Below are 26085 nucleotides of genomic sequence, written 5' to 3'. Positions count from 1 at the left end.
GGTCTCCTTCCCATGAGACTTATATTACAGCATTTCAGCCCCCAAAATATAGTACCTTTTTTGGCTACTACATTATACTATTTGCCTATATTAAACTGGTCCACTAAAATCCCCCAAAACTTTTCATGAACAGCTGTCCAGAAAGGTAGCAAAATTTTGTACTTGTTCCACTGATGTTTTTTAAGCCTAATGCAAGACTTTACATTTCTAGACTCATCAAATTTTATCTCCCTTGTCTCAGTCTGCTGACACATTTTGAATCTTGGTTCTTCCATCTCTTCTATTAATTATCCCTCCTAGCTTTGTACTGTCTGCAAGTTTTATAACTATGCCTTTGTGTCTTGATAAGTCACTGATAAAATTGCTGAATGGCACAGAACTAAGGACAGTGTCTTCTGGAATTCCACAATAGAATTTATTATAAATATGTCATGCCAAACTTATCTATGTTAGTGATTTCACATTTGATTTCAGATGGTCTCAACCATTTTAAGACAATAAAACCAACTCTAGAAGATCTCATGTCCTCTTTCTATCTAGATTCCCAAGGTTGCCATATCAACTCAGCATTTTCAAAGCAAAACAAAACTTCCTAAGTAGAATGTGTAGTGAGGTCTCTATCACTGGATACTTCAAGCAGAGGCTAAATGATCCCCTGGCAGAGTCATTTAAAAGGCATTTCTACTTGAATATGGATTAGACTGGAATAATTCTAAAGTCCTTTTCAACTTCGAGATCCCATAATTCTAGGAAAGACAATCTCTCTCCCCCATATTCTTCTACCAACAATAATTTGTAGTATCTATTTTGCAGGGCTAGAAAGGAGAACCAATGATTCCCCAAGAGGGAACTTAAGCAAAGTGAACATGTATTACAATATATAATGTATTATATCACCTTGGCACTTCATTTTGTTGTCTTAGAATTGAAATATTTTCTAATTTAATTGGTTTGCTTTCATATCATTCCTAGACATAACTCTAGAAGAACAGTTCACCTATAGTTCTTTTACAGGGACCCAGGGACTTCAGATTTTAAAGAGGGACATTCCCCATAAACATTCTCAATGGCAGAGGGTCACTTAGTTTTCCAATGGCCTCTCCCTGTATATACCCTATACAAATCACCCTCTGAAAGGAGGATGGTTCATCTTCCCTCTGCCCATTTCTCCAAGTAGGAGCCAAACTTAAACTTTCCGAGTTTATGAAAGAAATGATAGCATCTCTTGTATTTTTTCAAGTCCATATATCTTATTAAAGATAAAATATTATGATGAGATTAAAGATAATGACACTAATTAAAGACCCTTCCTCCTTTATATCAGGAAATGACATAGGCTGTTTCACACAGGACATGGATACATCAGCTACTTTTGTTGTTGTTCAATCATTTTTCAATTGAGTCTGACTCTTGCAACCTATTGGGGTTTTTTGGCAAAGATATTGGAGTAGATTTCCTTCCCCAGCTCATTTTACAGATAAAGAAACTGGGGCAAATAAGGTCAAGTGACTTGCCCAGGGTCACACAGAGAGTTTGAGATTGGATTTGAACTCATAAAGATGATTCTTCCTGATTCTAAGCCCAATGTTTTATTCACTGAGCTACCTTAGCTGCCCCATTGAAGAAGTTAGGCCTAAACTGAGACATTATCTAACTTACAACTTAGTATAGCTCAAAGAGCACTGGGCCTAAGGGTATAGGAACTGTGTTTGAATCCTTACTCTGCCTCTTTCTAATTGTATGATCTTGTGCAAATCAACTAGCTTCTTTGGAACTCAAGTTACTGATCTTCAAAATAAGGGGATTAGACGAAATGGACTAGGGGCTGGACTAGTGGTCAATCTGTGATTCTAAAATTCCTGGGTCTTACTCTCTTAGGTCACCCTGTCCATAGGAAGGACTTAAGGAAGTTCTTTGGTGTGGCAGATTTTGACTTATGTTAAAATGAGAGCTATTTTAAAATTATTATTTTTAACAATAATAATCAGAAACTCCCTATTAAGAAAATAATAATTTTGAGGTACTGTATAAAGTGAATGTTTGTCTGCTAATTCCTTAAGTATATATGATGGGTGGGTGGGTGGGGTTACTGTCCAATAATGATTTCTGCTTCATTTCACATCACACCAAGATTCAGTGCTGACAGAGTATGGCTCATAAACTGGCTAATACATCTCAAATCCCTACTGTACCACAACTGGAGTGCACGCATGCTTCACTTCAAACGCCCAATTACCAGCAGCTCATTTCCTACACCTCTCTGGAACAAGTCTGATCAAAATGAATGTCTTCTGTAAGGTGGGAGAAGGGCATATTTGTTTCTGGCTTGGCTGAAACTCAATTGCAGCTACAAGGCAAGCTTCCTGTTCTAAAAACGAGTGGTTTTCCCTCCCAAATTCTGTGGATGCTGTCACTGTCTCTGTGTCTCTGTCTGTCTGTCTCTCTCTCTCTCTCCCCTTCTCTCCCTCTTCCTCCCCTCTCCTTCCTCCCCCCATCTCTCCCTCTAGATACCAGATGTCTGCATTTTGCCCAAACCACTCTACATTTATCCTATCCTGTACATGAGCCAAGGTTTTGTCCAAGATAAGTCCTTAGGTGGGTGGAGGAAAAAGATTTTTTTTTCTTTTCTATAGCATCTCTGACACTTCTAGAAGATTATTTTTCAGGGTAGGGGTGGGGAGGTAGGGGGGAAGAATCACTGGATGTAGTCAGAAGACCTAGATTACTATCTTCTTCACCTTGGACAATTCATTTACCTCTGACTAGCAGACTTCCAGAATCTCTTCCAGATCTAAATCTGTGATTCTTTCTCCCTAACTGAAATGAACTACCTCCTCCCAGTTGAATTCTCAGACCTTGATCATGATCCTGACATTCTGCCCATCCCCCATGCCTCCTCCTCCCCACATCTAACCAGTTGCCATTACCAACTATTCTCCTTTTCCATTTGGTTCTTGAACTGGAATCTTTGTTCATTCCCAACACCAATACCCTGATTAACGACCTTGTCACGTCACTCCTTGCTGCCTTATTAGAGGAGCCTCTGAAGTATTCTCCTTTAGCATCTCCCTGCTGCAATCTACTTTGCATGCAACTGCCAGATCCATCTTCCTAAGGCAACATTCCCGTGGCATTCCTCTGCATAAAAACCTTCCAGGATATCCACTGCCCACAAGATTAAGTCTCAGCATCTTAGCAGCTCATTTAAGATTCCTGTACAAATGTCATGGGGTGAACAGCTTGTTAGGCACAGGCCCCTCCTCAAAAGAGGCTGATCTCAGGTGTCTTTCTCAGGTGTAGTAGCATTATGAATAGCTAATAGGATTAGATTTCACTTTGCATATGGTTCTTCCCCCTCTCATAAGGCTATGAGCTCCTTGTGGGCAGGAACTCTGATGATTTTTCCTCTTAACACAGCACTTAGAGCATAGTAGGTACTTGAAAAAATGTTTATTGACTGCTTGGACTGATTATATTTCCAGTGACTTATACTGTGCCTTGAATATAGTAGATATTTAGTAAATATTTTTGTTGTCCTTTTAGAATTCATGCTAAGAGATATTAATCATGGTTATAAAAATGTACATGGCCCAATGTAATTGGTGAGGACACTTTGGAGAGGCTCTAGTAAATTTATTACAACTTGAAGGAAGGAAACAAGCATTTATTAAGCACCGATTATTTGCCAGGCACTGTGTACTTTACAAGTACTTTACAGGTATTACCACATTTGATCACCACAGCCCCGGGAAGTAGGGGCTATTATTATGCCCATTTTATAATTGAGGAAACTGAGGTAGATTTGCCCAGGGTCACACAGTAAGTGTCTGAGGGAGGATTCAAACTTGGGGTTCATTCAGGGTCGCCCAGTTACTAAGTTTCTGAGGGAAGATTTGAACTTGGGACTTGCCCAGGTCACTAGTTTCTGAGGAGTGTTTTGAATTAGCAGCTTCTCATCTCCAGGTTCAGTGCTTGAAGTACCAGAGCACAATGGACAGAGAGCTAAATTCTAATTTGTAAAGAGCTTTACATCCTTCACATCAAGGAGTCCACATACTAACATTGTTATCCTGGGCAAGGCATTAAACCTCAGTTTCTTCATGTTTAAAATGGAAAATATTCAGCTAGATGACCTCTGAGGTCCCTCAGTTTTCTCTCTGGATCTGGATCCTAGAAAGGTCTCAGGGTCCAAGTCAACCCTCTAAGTGTATCAGATGCCTAAGAAATATTAATTTTCAATGGCCTAGTGAGTTTCCTCTCTGGGAGCTCTCTAAGATAGTGAAGTCACAGGTCTGAACTGTGGCAGTTGTGGGACAACAATTAGAAGGAGCATCTAGGAGGGTATTCATTCTAGAATTTTCATGAGCATGTCTTTTCTCCCCAGCTGGATTATAAACCCCCAGAGGACAGAAACAATTGCCTTCATCCAGTTCAACTCTCTCATTTTGCAAGGGAACTGAGGCTCAGAAAGATGAAGGGGTCTATTCACGCTCACACAGGAGAAATTAGCAAGTGGGATTTGAACTCAGGCCCTCTAATTTACTGTGGCCATTGGATGGTGCCATAGCGCATAAATGGCCAAGTCTCGAATCAGGAAGATTCATCTTCCTTAGTTTCAATGCCAGCCTTAGCCACTTACTAACTGTGTGACCCTGGGCTAGTTGCAAGTTCAACCCCTCTCCTCCCCCAACACTTACTAGCTGTGGGACACTGGGTAAGTCAATTAACTTTGTTTGCCTCAGTTTCCTCATCTGTAAAATGTACTGGAAAAAAATGGCAAAGCACTCTTTGCTAAGAAAATCTCAAATGGGATCACAGAGAATAAGACTCAACTGAAAAACAAAATCAGTCTCTAATTCCAAGTTGTTTGTTTCCACTGTCCCAAATATTGTCTCCCAATTTGTATTCTTAGTACATTGCCCTCCATAGAGCAGACGCTCAATAAATGTTTTTTTGGTTGTTAACAATGATGAAGAATTTTAAACCAGAATGATAAAGCTTTCAGAGATGCATTATATCTTTATCCTTGCCATTATTCCTCCAGAACAACTCCATTATCTTAACACTTTATCATACAAAGCAAAGAATTCTATTTTATGATGCAAAAAACCATTTCTCTCCATTAACAAATTATAGTTAACATTCCCTATATCAACTAAAAGGAGGTTTACCTTGAGACAGTTTTCTTTTCTTTTTTTTTTTAAAATCTTGAACCATTTTCAGGCACTTAATGGTAAGCATGATTGGACATAATAAATGAAAGATGTAATTTCTTAACCACCATCATTAGGAGTAGCTTCACAAAAACTGAATGAAGCAAGTGATGATGAGGTTGTAATATCAGGAACATGGCCTTCATAGCAATGAATCTGTTGTAGAACAGAAACTCATCAGTGCGAACGAAAATGACTCTCATCACCACCATCATTCAAGGAACTCCTGTGATTTGGGGTGGGAATACTTTCTGGTTGGAAGAAAAGGATGTCTTCCCCTAATCATAGATATATGGAGTCTCTCCCACCCAGATGCATCCATCATGCCGGCCTTGAAAGATCCTCTCCCGGGACATTCCAAATCTCCTCCCCCTTGACACCCCAGCATAAAATACTGCTCCTGTCAAATCAATCTATCCTCTGGTTTAGTTGGTTTACTCATTATTCACCTAAAAGGCTTTTACTTTCCTTAAGTCTTTGGCTCTGGTGCTTTATCTTTGCAAATATTATACCTCGCTCCTCAACCCCCTAACTCACATGCCTTTTTTTGCTCACTTACCTATGTTCTATCTTTACAGACCTAGCCAAAGTGGTCTCCTATATTATTTAACAGTATTAAGAATTAATGAAATAAAACAGCAATAAGCAGTGTGTGACTTTTTTTCATCCACCAGACTGCATCTTATTTTTTCTTGCCCTAGCACTGTTCACATTAGGGTATCAATAGTTACTGAATGAATTAGTCTCCTCATTCATTGGCACTGAGGACAGGACATTCCTCATTGTTTCTCTAAAGCTCCCAGTTTAGGGCTTTGCTCATAGCAGTCTTTTGACAAACATCTGATGATTGATGAGTGAACAGAGGAGCAAGAGGGAGAAGAGAATCAATCAATAAATTAACGATTTATTATGTGACTACTGTCTTCTTTCTTATTCCAAGTCCAGCATTTTATATCTTGGAAGATTATTACAGAACAAAATATAAAGATATTACTCTTCAGTCATCTTCATGTCAGCCATTTTACTGCCTTGGAATGCTTAACCCTTTCAGCTCCTGACCTCCCACACTAGAGCCTCTGCTGCCCTGACTATCCAGGACCTACTGTGGGCCACTCTTGTCAGAGCAGACCAAACTAAGCTTTGCTTTACTCCCTGGCTAACCACTTCCCAATCACCTTTCCACCAGATTCCTTGTGATATTTGTCTTTTTTGTAAATCAGCTGCTTATAACATAACATTTGGGACATGATAAGTACTTTTTTTCATTCATTCAAAGAGAATGAGAGAGAAGGAAAAAGGGAGAATGCAAAGGAGTCTGGGATATCCCCAGCCTGGAGAATTCACTGGAACAATAACTCCTTCTTGTTTGTCCCCCACATGGTTCACTTCTCACTGTGCCTAAATCACAGCCGCCTTTGCTCAATGATGATAAATTCATCTGGAGTACTCCAGATGGTGAGAGTAGAGAAATGATTCATCAGCTTCTCCCTCTTTCCCAGAAGGTTCTCACAAGGGACCAAGGAGAGATTTCTCTCATGAAGCATATGATTCTTCTCCAATCCTTCACCAGTCAGGAGAGATAGCAGCAAAGAAAGCACAATGCAAACCAACCCTCAGAAAACACATCTGTTAATGGGACATAAATTTTTGTATTATAATCTTCAAGCAAAGGGTACCATAGGCAGCGGGACAGATTTCCAGTTATCCCTCCCACTTTCTTCATAGCCTTGCCTTCTCCAAACTGTCTGAAAAGGACACATACATATCAGTTCCCAATTTCCCATCTAGGCCAAAGCTGAATCCAAAAACTGTCTCTTTGTCATTATCTTAGAGTTAATGTTGAGGATCCAGATTTAGATACTTACTTGCCATATGAACCATACCTTACTTATTCTCTATAAGCTTTAGTTTTCCCATCTATAAAATGGGAATATTATTGATATCTGTCTCACAGAGCTGTAGTAAGGATCAAATAAGGAGTATATAAAACCTTTGTAAACATTAAATTTTTTTTATAAATATAAGCTAGTATTAGTATTATTTTAAAAGTTCATTTCAAATCTGTGACATACTAATAAATATTTAACAACCACAGCACCACTGCCCCCTAAAAAGGGATCTACAGCACACTTTGAGTTTTAATCTGCATTATTAGCACTATTTGCTATCATTTTATTAAGTCTAGACACTCAATAAAACAATAAATCAAGCCATAATTACCGGCAGAAGCCAATTTCCAAAGTATGAATGCTCAGATCAAAAATTTAACAATCAGCTCTTGTGAGCCAATATAAACTGTCTCCAAATAGCATTAATGTAACCAGTTCTTCAATATCTATGACAGGATCACAATACCATGGCCCAGATAGCACATATTCACAGCTACACCAAAAATCACTGCTGGTGTTGGAATATATCCTAGACAAGGATTTAAGTTTAAGTTTTAAGTCTCCAAGCCAAGACTTTTTCAGAGGACTCTACCATCAAACCTACTGCTCCCAAATGCCTTTTCTTAAAGTCCTAGAGGTTCTTCTTTTCTTGGATGTTACTCCCCTTATAAGAACTGCCCAACCCTCTTTCCCTTCAATCTTTCATAGAGTTCTATACCCATCTTTCAATGCTATTGAAAGGTTAAAAACAATAAAGAAAGGGTTTTTATAAATGGAATACACTTTAGTGCTAATGTGAATGTGATCTTAGATTGAGAAAAGATGCTTAGACGTCTGTCTAGTTCATCCTCTTTATTGTACATATAAACTGAACCTGAAAGAGTATGAATGAGCAACTTTACCACATTCCATATGTAGTTATAGAAGACAGGGGAATTCTGACTCCAAATGTGGTCCCTTTCCCACTATGCCATGGTGCTGTACAATTGTGCCTTTAAAATTTGGGCACTCAAGAGAAACCTTGTTAGTCATTAAGCATGCTCCCTAAGGCTACTCTAAAATTTATTCATCTGGGTTGGCCTTAGAGCTACCTTTAAAGGTCATCTAATCTAAACCTCTCACTTAAAGATAGAAACACCAAGGCTCAGAATGTTGAACAAATTCTGACTTGCCCAAGCCTACATGGGTAGTAACAGAAGCAGAATTTGAACTCAGGTCTCATAACTCCTGTCAGAAAGCCAGTGATCTTTCTACTGTATTATGTGTACAAACATACTGAATGTAAGAAAGAAAGAAAGAAAGAAAGATAGATAGATAGATAGATAGATAGATAGATAGATAGATAGATAGATAGATAGATAGATTTGATGAGAGAAAATCAGGGTTGGAATTTGACTTCTGACATTTTCTAACCAGGAATTTGCTAATTATCCTTCCCTGTATCTGTGAGCATCCTTTCACTGAGGAATGGGTGAGTGGGCAGGCAGGTATACTATCTTATTTTGGTTGGTGTTTCCCAAGGGGATCCTGACTTTCCTTTGGCTTATCAACTGTGGCAAAGTCATGACTTTTGGGATGGGGGATTCAATTTACTTATTTGTAAGATGAGAGGGAATTGAACTATATAACCTTTCAGATTCCCTCAACTCCAAAAATACTATGCTTCCATAAGTCTCAGAGGTAGTTTTGATCCAAGACTTCAGATTCTGTTTAATATGTCACTACTTACTTATTAACTTCCTCTTTTTTCCAAATGGGAGGGGGGAAAGCACTCATAATGGATATTATAGTTGTGTTCATCACTCAGAAAAAGAATCATTCCACCAGTCATTAATTTCATTCTTTTTTGCTTTGCTTTGTTTTGTTTTTGCAAGCCAATGGGGTTAAGTGACTTGCTCAAGGTTAGACAGCTAGGTAGTTATTAAGTGTCTGAGGATGGATTTGAACTCAGGTCCTCCTGACTCCAGGGGCAGTGTTCTATCCAAGATGCCATCTAGCTGCCCCTCACTGATTGCATTCTATAAGTTCACAAAGGACCACCTCTCTATTTCTCCTTGCATGCTGAATAAATAAAAAATATTTTTAAAATTGAGCAAAGATCTTTGCAGAAGAGGGTGAGGAGAGAGAGAGAGAGAGAGAGAGAGAGAGAGAGAGAGAGAGAGAGAGAGAGAGAATAAGAAGAACTGTTACCTGCTGCACATCCTGCTGGAAGACACAGAGCTGCAGCCGCTGGTGGAGGCGGACTTTGCGGTGCTGCCAGATGCTCTCCAGCCTCCGCTGGTGGTGCAGCACCTCATGGACCACATCCAGGACCTGGTGCACAGCTTTGGAGTAATTGGCAGTGGCCGTGAGGGACTCCGAGTTGCCTGGACTCAGGGGTCTCTGCAATACATCCAACAAGGCTTTGCCATCCTGACTGACCTGTAGGAAGAAAGCAGGATATGTTCTAAACTCAGGCTGAGAAAGTACCCCAAGGGAAAAACCTGTCCAAGAGAATGGCTCCATGAGGATCCCAACTAAGGTTGCACACACGGGGCAGTAGAAGGGGAGCTAAAGAAGAGGGTGAGCATGGTGGAGGGATATTTGGGGTGTGGTGGAGATTTGACTTATAAAAGAGGATAATGGCTTTCTTTACTTCAAGCATCTCCATTCTCCAATCCAACTTCCATGTGACAAAATGATTTTCCTAAAGGACAGTTCTGACTATCACTTCCCATTCAATAAATTCCCATGATTCCAAGTTGTTATTACGATTAAATATAAGTTCTGTTGTTTTATTTTAAAATATCCTTTACTACTTGGTCTCAAACTAACTTCCAATCTTATTATACTGTATTGTCCTTCTCATATTCTATGGTCTGGCCAAACTGGTCTCCTTGTAGTTTCTCACACATGACATTCTCATTTCCCACCTCTGAGCCTTTGCACTGGCTGTACCTATGCCTATGATGCACTCCTTCTTCTCTGCTTCTCAGAATCCTTTGTTTCTTACCTAACACTGTTCAAGACTGGCTACAGGAATTGGTTCCTGTTCCATCCTTCTAGCTGTCAGTGTCATTCTAAATTTAAATTCCATTTGTCATATATATGTGTGTGTGTGTGTGTGTGTGTGTGTGTGTGTGTGTGTGTGTATGTGTGTATTCATATACTTGAGGTCTCCCCTGATAAAACACAAACTCTTTTCTTTTGATATCCCTAGTACCTCACACAGAGTCTGCTACATTGCTGGTGGCTTGATTAACCTCCTCATGGAGGAATGATCTCAGTGAGTAGCAATGAATTGGTTGACTCAAAGTTGGACAGGTATTATATACCCCTTTGTACTAGTCCTTAAAAGGGACTCTTCACCCCAAAACTAAGCCTACCCCTTTTTATCTCTTTTAGACAACAGACAAAAGAGCTAAGAGCAGACCTACACATTGTTGCAAGGACAACATAGCAGCTTTAGAGCATAGGTACATGAATGGGATGTGTGCTTCCACTCATATCACCCAAGAGGAAAGCCTTTAGACCTCAAATTCCTGACTTCAGTCTTGGAGGGGTAGCAGCATAACCTCTTAGCCTTAAATAATAGCAGGTGTGGAGAAAGGAATTTCATGATCTTTGTGGTTACTTCTAACCTCAGCTTCCAGGAAAAGTATTGAGAGGTCCTGAAACACAGCTGTGTATGTGTGGGGGTGGGGAGGGGGAGGGGAATAGGGGATTTCTAAGCAATCTAATTCTGGAATCCATCCTTCTGGAGAAAGAAGAATTTCCTGGGCACTGTCAACTTTTGGGGAGGAAGAGGATTGAATATGGTGCTTCTCAAAATAAAGGATTTAAATTTACAATATAGGGAATGGATGGAGCAAAAGATTTGAAATTTTTTAGCCTGTATTATTGTGAGTTATTTGGACAGCCTGGGCCTGATAAAGAAGGGGATTTCCTCTTTAGCATCCCAAATGCCAGAGAAAGCTATATGGAAGACCCAAGTTTTTCTTTCCTTTCTGTGGCAAGTCTAAGCCCTCAGATTTAATATCACAAGAAAGGAAAGTCAGTCGAATATTATAGGGTATCCTGTTAACAGCCCAAGTTGATTTCTCTTCTAGTCATTTTGGGGGCTATCCCTAAAATTGAACCTGGACCCTGTAAGCTCAAACTTGGGAGATTGGGCCATGGGTTACATAGAGATGAAGAAGATTGGAAAATCTCTATTTGTGTTTCCAAATGAGATCCGATCATTATCTCCATAGATTCTCATTAGACCTCTTGAACAAACAAGTGACAGACCAGCTACCAAGGATAATTCCCAGTGCCCAAAGCAAGGATGAGTCAGAAGACAAAGGACGGATAGGAGAAGAAAACAAGGATCACAGAATACATGTCCATTGAAAATCTAACTGCCAACATCACTCATCCTTGTACAGGGAGAGATGTTTTTGTGTCCACACAAAATGCTACATCTACTTTAAATGTGGCAACAGCACCTGACTGGTCTTCTGGATCCCAGATTTTCCTTTCTCTTAACACTATCACAATTCACTACTGCACAAATATGATCTTGACATTTCTCTACTTGAGATCCTTCAAGGTCTCCCCATTACCAAGTAAAGAATGAACTCCTTACTCTGGCATTCAAGAGCTTTCATCAGACACTACCTCTTCCTTTTCCAGTCTTATCTCATAAAAATACTTTGCAAATATCATGCATTTCAACTTAACTGGGCTACTCTAAGTTCACTGCATACTCCCTGTGTTTTCCTATTTCCATTTTTTACCTGATGCCTATGTTAATTTTCTCTGTGCAGCCTAACATTTTTTTGAAATTTTATCCATCATCAAGATTTGCTCAAATGTTAACTCCTCTATAAAAACTTTGCTTTTATCCTTATTATTCTTCTTCTGATGTTACACAACACTTTATAACTCTCATACATTTATGATGTTCTATTTTACACCAGAGGTACTGAAGAGCTAGTTCATATTTATTAGTTTTGCAAATTTATACATGCTTTGCATCTCTCCTGCTAGAGTGAAAACTCCAAGAGGACAGAAACTGTATCTTTGTATCTCCCCCAGTACCCAGCACAATACTTTGCATGCACTGAGACAATGAATACTAAATAGATATTCTGGAAATAAATTAAAAATCTCCTTTGCAATTTTCTAGGAAATATTAGGAAATAAAATGTCTCTAAAAGACTTCTTTCCTCTCCTGGGTACAGAGCCAAGATGGAGGAGAAAAAGCAGGGATTCACCTGTGCTCCTCCCAAATTTCCCTCCAAATACCTTTAAATAATGCCTCAGAACAAATTTTGGAGCAGCAGAACCCACAAAAGAAAGGATGAAACATTGATCCAGTCCAAAGCAGGAAAGGTCTGTTGCATTGGGGTGAGAGTAGAATGCAGACCAGGCCCCAAGACACCAGAAACTGGTGGCAGCAGCTACTTCCAGAAGAACTCTTAGCCCAGAAGCAGTAAGAGTGTGGGACAACTGGTCAGAAAGAGATTAGAGGGGTCTCTTTGCTAGCACTGAGCCAGAACTCTCTTGCTTTGCCGATATTGTCATCTGGGTGGCAGACCAGGGCAAGGAAGAGTACTAGCACACCAAAGCCTGTGATCACAGAGGAGTGGGGACCCTGATCACAGTTTCAGGGAAGAAAAGAGTACTTATGATCACTCACAGAGTGACTGACCGAGCACAGGTCAGAAGAATAGTAAACATATCTCTCCCTAGATCATACCACCTTATAGGTCCCTGAAAATATTTCTAAAAACAGATACACAAAAACTTGAAGCTTGGAAAAATGTGTTCTCTACCCCAGAATCAGAGCCCCACTTTATTATAAAGTTAAAAGTCAAGAAATAGGTTGGGAAAATAAGCAAATAACAGAAAAAAATCTGCCTATAGAAATTACTATGGTGACAAGGAAGATCAAAATACACTCAGAAGACAACAAAGTTAAAACTTCTATGCTCAAAGCTTCAAAGAAAAATATGAATTGGTTTCAGGCCATGGAAGAGCTTAAAAAGGATTTTAAAAACCAAGCAAGAGAAGTAAAGGAAAAATTGGGAAGAGAAATGACAGTGATACCAAAAAAATTAAGAAAGAAATAATCAACAATTTGGTAATGGAGGCACAAAAAATACTGAAGAAAATAACACCTTAAAAACAGATTAGACTGGATGGGGAAAGAGGTACAAAAATCCAACAAGGAGAAGAGTGTCATGAAAAGTGGAATTGATCAAATAGAAAAAGATATTCAAAAATTCACTGAAAAAAAGAACTCCTTAAAAATCAGAATTAACCAAATAGAAAAGCAAGTATAAAAGCTCACTGAAGGAAATAATTCATTAAAAATTAGAATTTGGGGTGGCTAGGTGGTGTAGTGGACAAAGCACTGGCCCTGGAGTCAGGAGTACCTGGGTTCAAATCCGGTCTCAGACACTTAATAATTACCTAGCTGTGTGGCTTTGGGTAAGCCACTTAACCCTGTTTGCCTTGCAAATAAATAAATAAAAAATAAATAAATAAATAAAAATTAGAATTTGATAATTGGAAGTGAATGACTTTATGAGTCATCAAGAAATAATAAAATACAATCAAAAGAACAAGAAAAGAAGAAAATGTGAAATATCTCATTGGAAAAAATAACTAACCAAGAAAATGGATCCAGGAGAGATATTTTAAAAATGATCAGACCATGTAATAGCCATGATTAAAAAAAAAAACCTAGACATCATCTTTCAAGAAATTATCAAGAAAAACTAACTGCCCTGATAGTTTACAACCAGATAACAAAAGAGAAATTGAAGGAATTCACCAATTATCTCCTGAAAGAAAGCCCAAAATGAAAACTCCCAGGAATATTAAATTCCAGAACTCCCAGATTAAGGAAAAAATAATGCAAGCAATCTGAAAAAAATAATTCAAATACTGTGAAGCAACAATCAAAATAACATAAGATTTAATAGTTTCTAAATTCAAGTGTAGGAAAGTTTGGAATATGATATTCCAGAGGGCAAAAAAGCTAGGATTACAACTAAGAATCACTTATCTAGCAAAACTTAGTATAATCATTCAGGGGAGAAATGAGCATTCAACGAAATAAAAGACTTTCAAGCATTCCTGATGAAAAGACCATAGCTGAATAGAAATTTTGATTTTCAAATACAAAACTCAAGAGATGCATAAAAAGGTAAACAGGAAAGATAAATCATAAGGGCTTCCATAAGGTTAAACTATTTACATCCCTACATGGGAAAAAAAAAACTTGTAAAACCTAAAACCTTTTTCATTATTAGGGCAGTTAAAAGGAGTATACATAGGTCGAAGGCACAGCTGTGACTTGAATGTGGTGGTATAATTATAAAAATAAATTAGGGGCTGAGAAAGAGGAATGAACTGGGAGAAGGGGAAGGATGTGGTTGAATGGGATAAATCATCTCATCTAAAAGAGTGGAGAAGATAGAGGATGGAGGGGGAAGGGTAGGTGAACCTTATTTTCATCAGAATTGACTGAGAGATGAAATAATAACACTCATTTGGTTATAGAAATACATCTTACCCTACAGAAAAGTAGGAGGGAAAGGAGATTAAAGGTGGGGGGAGAGCAGATTGAGGGAGGTAAAAGACAGAAGCAAAACATTTGAGTATGGACAAGGTGAAAGGAGAGAGAGAGAGGAAGATAAATGTGGGAAAATAGGATATTGGGAAATACAAAGTAATTATAACTGTGAAAGCATTTTCATAGCAAATTTTTCTGGTAGAGACCTCATTTTTCAAATATTTAGAGAAATAAGTCAATTGAAAAATGATCAAAGGACATAGGCAATTTCCTGCCAAAGTAATAAAACTATCTATAGTCATATGAAAAAAATGTTCTAAATTACTATTGATTAAAGAAATGGAAACTAAAATAACTCTGAGCTACCAAACACATTAATCAATTTAGTTAATACATCAGAAAAGGAAAATGACAAATGTTGTCATGAATGTGGAAAAACTGAAGCCCTAATGTACTGTTAGTGAAGTTGTATAGTGATTCAACAGTTCTATAGAGTAATTTGGAACTATGCACAAAGGGCTATATGATATGCACATAAAACTCTTTGACCAAGCAATACCATTACTAGGTCTATTTCCCAAAGAGATTAAAAAAAAGAAAAAGAATTTATCTGTACAAAAATATTTACAATAATTCTTTTTAATGTGGCAAAGAATTGTAATTGAGGAGCTATCAATTTGGTGAAATGGTTGAACAAGTTTTATATGATTATGATGGAATTGTGATGGATATTATGCTATAAGATATGACAAGGATACTCTTAGAAAAACTTGGAAAGACTTACATGAACTAAAGTAAAGTAAAATGAATAGAAAACCAGGAGAATGTTGTACAAAGTAATAGTAATATTGTATGATGATCAATTGTGAATGACTTAGTTATTTTTAATAGTACAATAATCCAAGACAATTCTGAAGGACTTATGATGAAAAATGCAATTCATTTCTTAAAAAAGAACTAATAAAGTCTGAATCCAGATCAGAACATACTTTTTCTTTAGTTTATTTTTCTTGCTTTTTTGGTCTATGTTTCTCTTATGACATAACTGAAGTGGAGATGTTTTTTACATGACTACACATGTACAACTTATATCAGGTTGTTTGCCTTCTCAGCAAAGAAGGGAGGATTAGAAGGGAGAGAGAGAACTGACTAATTGGGGGGGGAATAAAATATAAAAAAAATTTAAAAAGAATAAAAGTACCTTTTTAAGTAAATGAATTAAAGATATAAACTGAATTGTGAACAAAAACTGTCTCTTATTATTACTCATCTAGGAGTAATATTCTGGTATATTTGCATCACTATGAACCTTTTTTCTCTATGTAAAAACAATACTGATGGCACATGAGGGAGGTGATCAAAGAAGGAATCCAAGGGAGACAATTAATATGGAATGTTCATCCTATTAGTAAACTTTGGACTGATAACAGAAGGGGAATGGGATGCTGCCTTTACTGGTTCCATCCTCTTTCCTCTGTTCCCACAGGCCCTAACTATAACCTAGTAGAAGCTTGTAGAACTCAGATGTGATGACCATCTCCTTCAGTTGACTATGGAAACTAATCAAGCTAATGCGGTTCTAGGGAAAATGGGTCAGATAGTCTGGTGGAGGCTACTTGGGAAAAAAGTCAAATTAAATAGTACCCACACCTAACCTCACTCCATATAGTTTAATGCCAGAGAGAGAGAGAGAGAGAGAGAGAGAGAGAGGAATATGAAACAGTCAAATGGAATCTCCCTCCAATCAATTGTTCACATCTGGGTGAGGAAGTTGTTTCTCTTCTCCTTCACATGAGGGTTTAGACTAGGAAGATTAACTAGGCACAAAAGAGTTTTATCCTGTGGGAAACAAGTGAGAGACAGTTCAGTGTAGGGAAAAGAAATAAGGGACTCTGAATCAGGAGATATGATTTTTATTTCCAAATGGGGCCACTAACTTGGACAATGCACTTCATTCCCCTGGGTTTCAATTTTCTCAATATAAAAAGAAGAGAGTTGGATTAAATGATCTCTAAGGTTCTTTCCTGAAAAAAGTTCCATGATTTAGATGTGGTTATTATTCAAAAGATCAAAGATCTAAAGTTGGAAAGAACTTCATAGGCCCATTAGTCCAGCATCCCCATTTTATACATAAGGAAAAGAGGCCCTGGGAGGTTGAATGATTCTACCAGGTCCTCTTGGTAATAGGATTTGAATTCAGACCTTCTAATTTCAAAGCTACTATTCTTTCTATTGTGAATCATGCTGCTTCCCTTAATATTTATATGTCTACAGAGAGCTTAATCTAATTTGTTCATATAGACTATTGGTGCTTGACCAGTAGAACCTTCTAAATTCATTGGTCTGATCAGTCACCAGTTGGACACATGATATACCTTGACCCTGACAGTATGATGCCATTTTGGTTCTCTTCAAATACTAAAGACAATAACCAATTAATCTTATATGTATCGGTGTTTTTTCTTTTAAATAGAAGCAATCTGGGGGCTCCAATCATCCCCAAAGTAGCACATACTCTTGCTTCCTAGAGTGACTATAAAACTCATTTGGACAAATACTTTGGGTCCAAATTCCAATTTGATTATCAAGCAAAGAAGCAAAGTTGTTAGTGACATATCTGAGGAGTCAATTATGGGGAATAGGGGGGAATTGTCAGAGACAATACAATTCTTCTTTGGAGAAACAAGCTTACTGGTAAGTAATTGGGTTTTCTCCAAAAAAGGAATTGAGTCATCTCTATGCCAGTTGACACAAAAGGTGACCAAGTAGCCAGATCACCAGGAGGTGGGGATAGAGGTTAGGTTGAAAATACTAGCTGGACTGCAAAATTAAATTAAGATTTCAATAGGAACTAAAGTCAAATCAAGATAATTTCTCTGTCAAGGGTGGGATAGAAGAAAGGTGATTATCTCTGTCCCTGAGAGCCATTAAGTTACGGCTGTCTTGTCTCTGAGCAGTTAACAACTACAGAAAAGCAAAGGAAGTCCAATATCTTTGGAACACAAGACTAGTCTGTTAGGAAGGACAGATCATTGACTTTATGTCAAAGGAAGTAAAGAACAATGGCTATAAAGTCAAGCCTTCAGTCATTCTTTAAAAGAACACAGAACTTTCTCAGCTCTGTATCAATCTTTTACTATACTATACTATACAATGGGTCTATGAACTCAGAATTTATTAAATGCTTACTATGTACCAATCCTTGCCCTACTTGCTATGATTACTGATTCAAAAATGAGATGCTCCTCATGCTTATAAAAAGGGGATGATCTGCTCTAGATGATAGGTTTGGTGGTAAAGGATGGGATATTATGCCATAGTTATTTATAAAAGTCGCCCTAATGTGAAAAAATGAAGCAAATCCAAAAAGAATGATTAGCCTTATAGGACTCTAGGAAAGACAAAGTCATAGACTAGGGGCTCTTATGCATTATAATGCCTCTTTGCTCCCTCCAAATTCTGTAATCCAGACAACTTTCCCTAATTTTCTATTCCTTTGCTTTGGTTGGGACTCATGTCTTGGAATGCCTTTTCTTCTCATCTCTGCATCACAGAATAATTCCTCTTTTCTTTCAAGTTGCAGTTCAACCTCTCCCTCCTTCCTATGTTCTCTCCTGATCTCAACTGTTAGTGATAGCTTTCTAAAACTACTCTGCATCCAACTTTGTATGCTTTCTACATTTATTCTGAATAATCTTATATATGTACTTGTCTTCCCAGTTAGAATGTGAGTTCCTTCTCTCACCATTTTTGTTATTGCCAGTGACTAGAACATCATAGGCTTGACATAAATGTTTAACAATTGATGGATTGATGTAAAAATTCCCTTCAAATGGGAGAAAATGAGGATAGGAAGCTAATGTGATTCTCATAAGGCAGAGAAAAGAAGGCAAAAACAGCAATGAGAATGAACTTTGAGGACACACACTGGGCCAGTATCACCAAGCCCTGATATTCAAACGCTAAGAAGTTGACTGGATGGGTTAATGTCCTTGTGATTCAGATTGCCTGTAATTCCTATTCCTATGCTAGAAGGAAACTGTAAAGAATTGCCAGAACTGCTTATTGACTTAGAGAATGTCATATTAACATTATCTATGCTCTATTGGAATTTTAATTATTATGTTAAATAATTTCCAATTATATTTTAATCTGGTTCTGTACACATTGCAGACTTTAGACTGCAGGTTTGATACTTCTAGTCTAAGCATTGAATCCTCTAAAGAAATATTTGAGAAGTAAGGGGAAATTTCATCAAGTTCAACCAATGGGAAAAATGTAGTCTTAGTAACTTGGTAGATCAGAGAGTATTTTCATATTATATTATTCTGCACAGCATGAGCACTCAAACTTATCTTGCTTTATGGTGACATCATTAGCCACATGACCAAAGGCAAGGTGAAAAAATTGCCCAAGTATGGGGATAGAGAGGAGGATGATTACTGGCTCTAAAGAGAATTCCCAGAGAGACAGAAAATTTTGATTTTATATCATCCCCACCACACTCATTTGACAGTGGTTACCTCCCAAGCCCCCATGATATTTCTCATTCTTTCTCCCTTTTCCCCAGCCCAGGCAAAAGCAGTTCTTACCTCGGTGTAGGCCTGTGTCACCTGCTCATACAAGGACTGGTGGTGGTGGATGGCCAGCTCAAGGTCCTGTGTTTCCGATGGGAGGCCACCTTCACTGCACATCTTGCACCAGGCATCCACTCCTGATAAGAACTGAAATACACCAGAGATTAAAATAGGGAGAAGGAAGGCATTCTAGTATAGTAGAAATAATAGCAAGAGCTGGAGTCAGAGGATTCAAGTCAAAGCTTTGCCAATTCCTAGATATATAATTTGGGCAAGCCACTTTGCTCGAGGTCCCAGTCTCCTTATCTAGAAAATGCAGTGGGGCAGCTAGGTGGCATAGTGGATAAAGCACTGGCCTTGGAGTCAGGAGTACCTGGGTTCAAATCCAGTCTCAGACACTTAATAATTATCTAGCTGTGTGGCCTTGGGTAAGCCACTTAACCCCATTTTTCTTGCAAAAACCTAAAAAAAATGCAGGTGTTAATCTAGATGTGTTCTAACACCCTTTCTAGTTCTGAATACTATGATCCTTTTCTGGCACCTCAGAGACAAAGAGAATGACCTTGAGAGATTCTGACAATAGGCAGAGTTTAGTTCCAACAGCTATTCATAACCAATCAGTGTAAACCTTTGCTTGGCTAGATATAAACTCCCCCAAAGGGGAGATTGTTTCCATCTTTATTCCTCTATCCCCAATGTCTAGCACAGGGATTGGCATAAAATAGGTATCAATAACTACTAGATGATTGATTGACACTTGAGAGATATTTTGAGCCAGCTCCTGGATTATGGAATTGCTGCGGAAACTTGAGACACTGAAGATTTTTTTCAGCTGTCATTCTATATTAGTATTAAAAGACTTGGGATGGGGAGGTTTTGTTGGAAGAAAATCCTGAATAAACAGGCTAATTTGGACAGAATATTAGTGTGGCTTTTATTTATGTACAATAAGCCATTCTGCTAGTCTGTCCCAACATTTGCTTTCAAGTATACTTCAAATTACTGAAAACATTCAGTTTACTTGCCTTTGCTGACACCTCACATGTAGTTTTACTCTTACTTTGATTATAGCAGGGTACTTCTTTGAAATATACTGAAAGAAGCCCCTACCCAAGGAAGATTTCAAAGAGGACAACTCTGTTGGCGCTTTGCATTGGTCAGAGGGAGAGAGGACTTATCCCAGCATGTACTGAATTACAGGCAAGAATAAAACTGAATGAAGGAATTGGATAGTTTCCCATCTCTCCCAGAGATCCTTCAAAAGTGTGCTTTCATTGTATAGTTTCAAGTGTTATGAAGAGCAAATGTATATCATTCTGTTTATTCTCCACTTTTTGATTTTCTCCCTTAATGCCAAAGATTGACAGCTGATTAACAAGTTTATCATATAAATGCCACATCCTGTCTGACTGTCTTTCTAGGTCAGGGGTTCTTAGCCTGAGGTAAGACTTCCAGGAACACATGGACTTAAATGAGAACAAAAATAGCAACTTTATTTTCATTAACTTTTGACTGAAATGTAGTATTTCCTTCAAATATTTAAAAAAAAATATTATTTTGAGAAAGGGTTGATAGACTGTCAAAGGAATCCATGACACTAAAATGGTTAAGAAGTCCAGGTTTAGTTTCTAGAAAATGTTAGATTTCAGTTTAAGAGCTCCAAGGGGAAAGGGGTAGAGTAAAGATGGCAAAGAAAAGGCAAGGACTCCCCTGAGCTCTCCCCTCAAACCACTCCAAATACCTTTAACCAAATTCTAGAGTGGCAGAGCCCACAAAAAGACTGAGTGAAACAATTTTTTAGCCCAGCAAAACTTGGAAGATCTGTAGGAAGGGTCTGTTACACTGGGGTTAGAAAGGGATGACTCCAGTCTTCCAAGGATAGCCCATGGGGCACCGGGTACCTGGGTCACTGGGGGCGCCTGGGTCTGTGGCAGTGAGGTGGTTTCCAGATATCTCAGTCCAGAGATTGCCAAGGACAATTGGGAACTTCATCAAGAAAACTCTGCCACCCCAAAGTGAGAGTGGAGCCCAATCCAATGCAGGTCTCAGTGCAGAGATAGCCCCACAAACCCAGGAGCAGAACTGTGGAGCCCCCTGGCAACTGCAAAAGCTGGTGCAATAAGTGCAATGAAGGTGGTCTCCTGCCAGAAACACAGTACCTTGAGCACTTAGGCCACAGATGGTAAGGGGGTCAGGAAAGACTGTAGAGGTCTCTCTCATATCCTTGAGGCAAGACTCAATTGCTTTGTCCATACTCAGTTCTGGGTCCTAATCTAGGGCTTCAGTCTCAGGAAGAACACAACAGGGCTTGTGGCCTTAGAAGAGCAGGGATTCTCCTCAAGTTCTATGGCAGAAAGGAGTGCCTATGGTCATCCAGGAGAGCACTCATTGTCTCTCATAAGACCTTGAAGGAATTGAAAACGTGAAGGTCCCTAAGGGTATCCCTATAAACAGCTGCAAAAATCCTCAAAAGCTTGGAACAGTGCCACCCTGGAAACACACACATAGAACATAACAAAGTCAAAGTTTCTGTATCCAAAGCCTCCAAGAAAAATAGGAATTGATCTCAGGCCAAGGAAGAGCTCAAAAAAGATTCTGAAATTCAAGTGAGGGAGGCAGAAGAAAAATTGGGAAGAGAAATGAGAGTGATGCAGAAAAATCAAGAAAAGTGAGTCAGTAGCTTGGTGAAAGAGATAAAAAAAAAAATACTGAAGAAAACAACATCTTAAAAAGCAGTTTGTGTCAAATGGAAAAAGCCCAAAAGGCAAATGAGGATAAGAATGCTTTAAAAAGCAGAATTGGTCACATGGAAAATGAGATACAAAAGCTCTCTGAAGAAAATAATTCCTTCAAATGTAGAATGGAGCTAAGGGGAAGCTGATAACTTTGTGAGAAATCAAGAAACAATAAAACAAAACAAAAAATAAAATAAAAAATAGAAGGAAAAAATAGAATACCTCATTGGAAAAATAACTTAACTAGAAAATAGATCCAAAAGAGAGAATTATAAAATTATCACACTACCTGAAAGTCATGACCAAAAAAAAAAGCCCTAGATTTCATTTTCCAAGAAATTCTCCAGCAAAACCACCTTGAAGCAGAGGGTAAAATAGAAATTGAGGGAATCCACTGATTACTTCCTGAAAAAGATCACCAAATGAAAACTGTCAGGAATATTATAGCCAAATTTCAGAATTCCCAAGTCAAGGAGAAAATATCACAAGCAGCCAGAAAGAAACAATTCAAATACTATGGAGCCAAAGTCAGAATAAACAAGATTTATCAGGTTTTTGTATTAAGGGCTCATAGGGCTTGGAATATGATATTCCAAAAGGCGAAAGAGCTTAGATTACAACCAAAAATGAACTACCCAGCTGAACATCCTCTTTCAGGAGAAAAAATATTCAATGAAATAGGGGGACTTTTAACCTTTCCTGATGAAATGACCAGAGTTGAACAGAAAGTTTGATCTTTAAGTACAGGACTCAGATGAAGCAGAGAGGGTGGATGGGAGGGCTAATTATGAGGGATTTAATTATGTTGAACTGCATGTATTCCTGCATGGGAAGATGATATTGATGAACCTTCTCATGTCTTAGAGCAGTTAGAAGGAGCATACATACATATATATATATATATAGACAAGGTACAGGATTTAAATTGAATTTGAAGATATAAGATAATACTGGGGAAAATGGAAAAGAGATGTAGAATGGGCTAAAATATTTCAAATAAAAGAGGCGAGAAAAAGCTTCTGCAGTGGAGTAGAAGAAGGGAAGGTGAGGGGGAATGAATGGGCCTTACTCTCATTGGAAGTGACTCAGAGAGGGAATAACATACATATTCAATTGGGTATAGAAATCTATCTTCCTCTAGAGGAAAACAGGAAAGGAAAGAGATGGGAGAAAGGGAATGGGGAAAAAGAGGAGGTGTGTAGGTGAAAGAAGAGAGGGAAGATCATGGTAGAGAGTAGCCAGATCCAGCACACTTTTGAGGAGGGACAGGGTGAAAGGAGAGAGAGAATATAACAAAAATAGGGGTGAGGGGAAAAGAATGAGGGAAACATATCTAGCAAAAGCAATTGTGGGAAGAAAAATGGTGAAGCAATTCCTCTGATGAACTTATGATAAAGAATGCACTCCATTCCAAAGACAGAGCTGATGGTATCTGAAAACAGAATGAAATATACTTCCCCCCACCTCACTTTATTTTTCTTGAGGTTCTTTTTCATTGTGTGGGGGGATATGCTTACCTTTACAATATTGTAAATGTTGTAGTAATGTTTTCCATGGCTACACATTTTTTGTGTTTTTTTTTCAGGGCAATGTGCTTAAGTGACTAACCCAAGATCACAGTAATTATTAAGTATCTGAGGCTGAATCCTTCTGACTCCAGGACTGGTACTCCAGCCATTGTACTTACTACCTAGCTGCCCCTTGGCTACACATTTTTAACCTACACCAAGTAACTTGCTTTCTCAATGAGGGGAATAGGATGGAAGGAAGGAAGAGAATTTGGAACTCAGAGTTTTGGAAGTAAATGCTGAAACTTACTTATGCATGTAGCTGGGGAAAAAATTTAAAAATAAAATTAAGAAATCTAAGAAAAAGAGCTATAAGACAGAGAAAGAAGCCATTCACTTACTTTATGAAGCACTAGGAACTGATGGCATTCCACAAGATATCATCCTAGTTCTAATACCCTAGTTTCTTCCAATAAAGTTGGTTAATCTGTTGGAAAATATGGTTCCTACCAGCCAAGATTATGACTATGAAATAACTATAATAATGTCATGATATAAATGATTGGGCTTATTTGTAGGAACATATATTACTCTTGTGTAGAATATGAACAAATATTACAGAGGAATGATGGAGGCCTCCTTAATCCCCCCCACTAAGAGAGCAAGTGGATTTCTCATTTTTCACTCTGGAATTCTGAAACCTTTGGAAGAACCTGAGGGTTCCTAGTATTTACCTTTAGAGTGTAAGATACTTCTTTTCTCAACCCAAGGCATGTGTGCATTGTAAAGCATTATTCATTTCTTCATATACACATTTACATATATCTTCTATTCAATCCAACTCCAAAAAGCATTTCCTAAGCCTCTAGTATGTTAAAGGTACTGGCATAGAGACCAGGAAAACTAGGACAAAATGAAGAATAGTTATTACTTTTCAAAAAACTTACACTTGACTGGATATATAAGTAAACTATGTTTTTAAAGTAAAAAAGATTGAATCTACAAGTCACACCAGATATGGTATGACTATACTAATATTTTAGGGGATGTGAGGATAGAGCACTGAACTTGGAATTAAGAGACTTGAGTTCAAATCCTGCCTAAGAGAACTGAAGATTTAGTCAATGTCACAACAGCTATGTGACCTTGGTCAAGTCATAACCTCTGCTGGCCTTAGTTTCCCTCATCTATAAAAAGGGAATAATAATAGCACCTACCTCTCAGGATTGTGGTGAGGATCAAAGAGAAAGTATTTATAAAGTGCTTTGCCAGCTAAAATGTTTATGTAAATGCTAGCTATTATACTAAACATAAAATATTATATATTGTATCCATTTATATAAATAATCATTTTCTTTAGGATATATAGATATTTAGATCTATATAATTTTTGTCCATATCTATGAACTTCTGATGTGAAAACTCCCTTAACCAATGTATACTAGTAACCCTACGATACCTTCTAGGCTTAGAAAACAGCCTAGGGAACTGAAAGATTACCCATATGAGATGGTTTTACAGCTAGTGTATTATAAGCCAAGATTTGAAGCCAGGTCTTTCTGGCTCCTCGGCTAGTGTGTAAATATGTGTGTGTACATAGAAAGATAGATAGATATATACATTATTTATATATATGTGTGTGTGTGTGTGTGTGTGTGTGTGTGTGTGTGTGTGTGTGTATTTTATTTTGTTCTGGAGTTGTGATTTTTTTAGTTTAGGAAAATTCTTCCAATAATAATACAAATTGAAAACTTACAACTTTATAATTTTAGAAGAGGGGTAGCTAGGTAGTACAATAGATAGAGTGCTGGACTTGAAGTCAGGAAAACTCACCTTCATGGGTTCAAATATGACCTAAGACATTTATAGCTACATGACCATGGGCAAGTCACTTAACATTGTTTACTTCAGTTTTCTCATTGGTAAAATGAGCAGGAGAAGGAAATGGCAAATCACTCCAGTCTCTTTACCAAGGAAATCTCAAATAAAGTCAGAAAGAATTGAATACTATTGAAATGACTGAATAACTATAATTGTCTTAGAGAACTGCCCAAGGTCAAATACAAAGTATGTATAAGAGGCAGGTCTTGAATCTTAACTATGAAACCAGTTTACTATATACTATGCCATGCTGTTTCTTGGATAAATATTTAGATAGGTAGGTAGGTAGGCAGATAGATAGATAGATAGATAGATGGATACATAGATACATAGATACATAGACAGACAGGCAGACAGACTGCAGACTGACTGACTGACTGACAAGACTAAGGAAATCATGAAAAATGTCTTTGGCAAACAATTTTGTTCTGTTCTAGCCATACACCTCTTACATATATATAGCATATGTAGAAGATTTTAGGTATATATGTATTAAGTTAGGAAGACAAGTATCAAGTATTCCAAGCACCTAGAAGTCCCATAATGTATCCTGATTTGAATATACAGAGATTCCTAGAGAATTCAAATTTAACAGTAGAAACAAAAAAAAACTATTGGTTTTCATAGCAGAGGCAGAAGAGAGGAAGACAAGGGAAGGATCACCAGCTTCTTAGTCATCTATGTATGAGTGGGGTGGCAGACAGGGTTTATACCAGAGATGTGAAACACAGGCTTG

At 37.9% G+C, this 26085-nt stretch overlaps 1 protein-coding gene across 9 annotated transcripts in view; it reads right to left on the bottom strand.

Annotated features, from left to right (window-relative positions):
• Positions 1-26085, bottom strand: part of KALRN (kalirin RhoGEF kinase) — a 1044937-nt gene that overhangs the window by 500706 nt on the left and 518146 nt on the right. For all 9 annotated transcript variants that reach the window (XM_074214684.1, XM_074214682.1, XM_074214689.1 and 6 more), the window contains 2 exons: positions 19241-19372; positions 9293-9523 (listed from right to left, as the gene is read on the bottom strand). In XM_074214684.1, the coding sequence (XP_074070785.1) occupies positions 9293-9523; positions 19241-19372 (363 nt within the window). The remainder of the gene's footprint in view (positions 1-9292; positions 9524-19240; positions 19373-26085) is intronic.

Source organism: Macrotis lagotis, chromosome 1, assembly GCF_037893015.1.
Source record: "Macrotis lagotis isolate mMagLag1 chromosome 1, bilby.v1.9.chrom.fasta, whole genome shotgun sequence".
NCBI lineage: Eukaryota > Metazoa > Chordata > Mammalia > Peramelemorphia > Peramelidae > Macrotis > Macrotis lagotis.
Note: the sequence above shows the minus strand (reverse complement) of the source record. Positions and strands in the feature narration are given on the sequence as shown.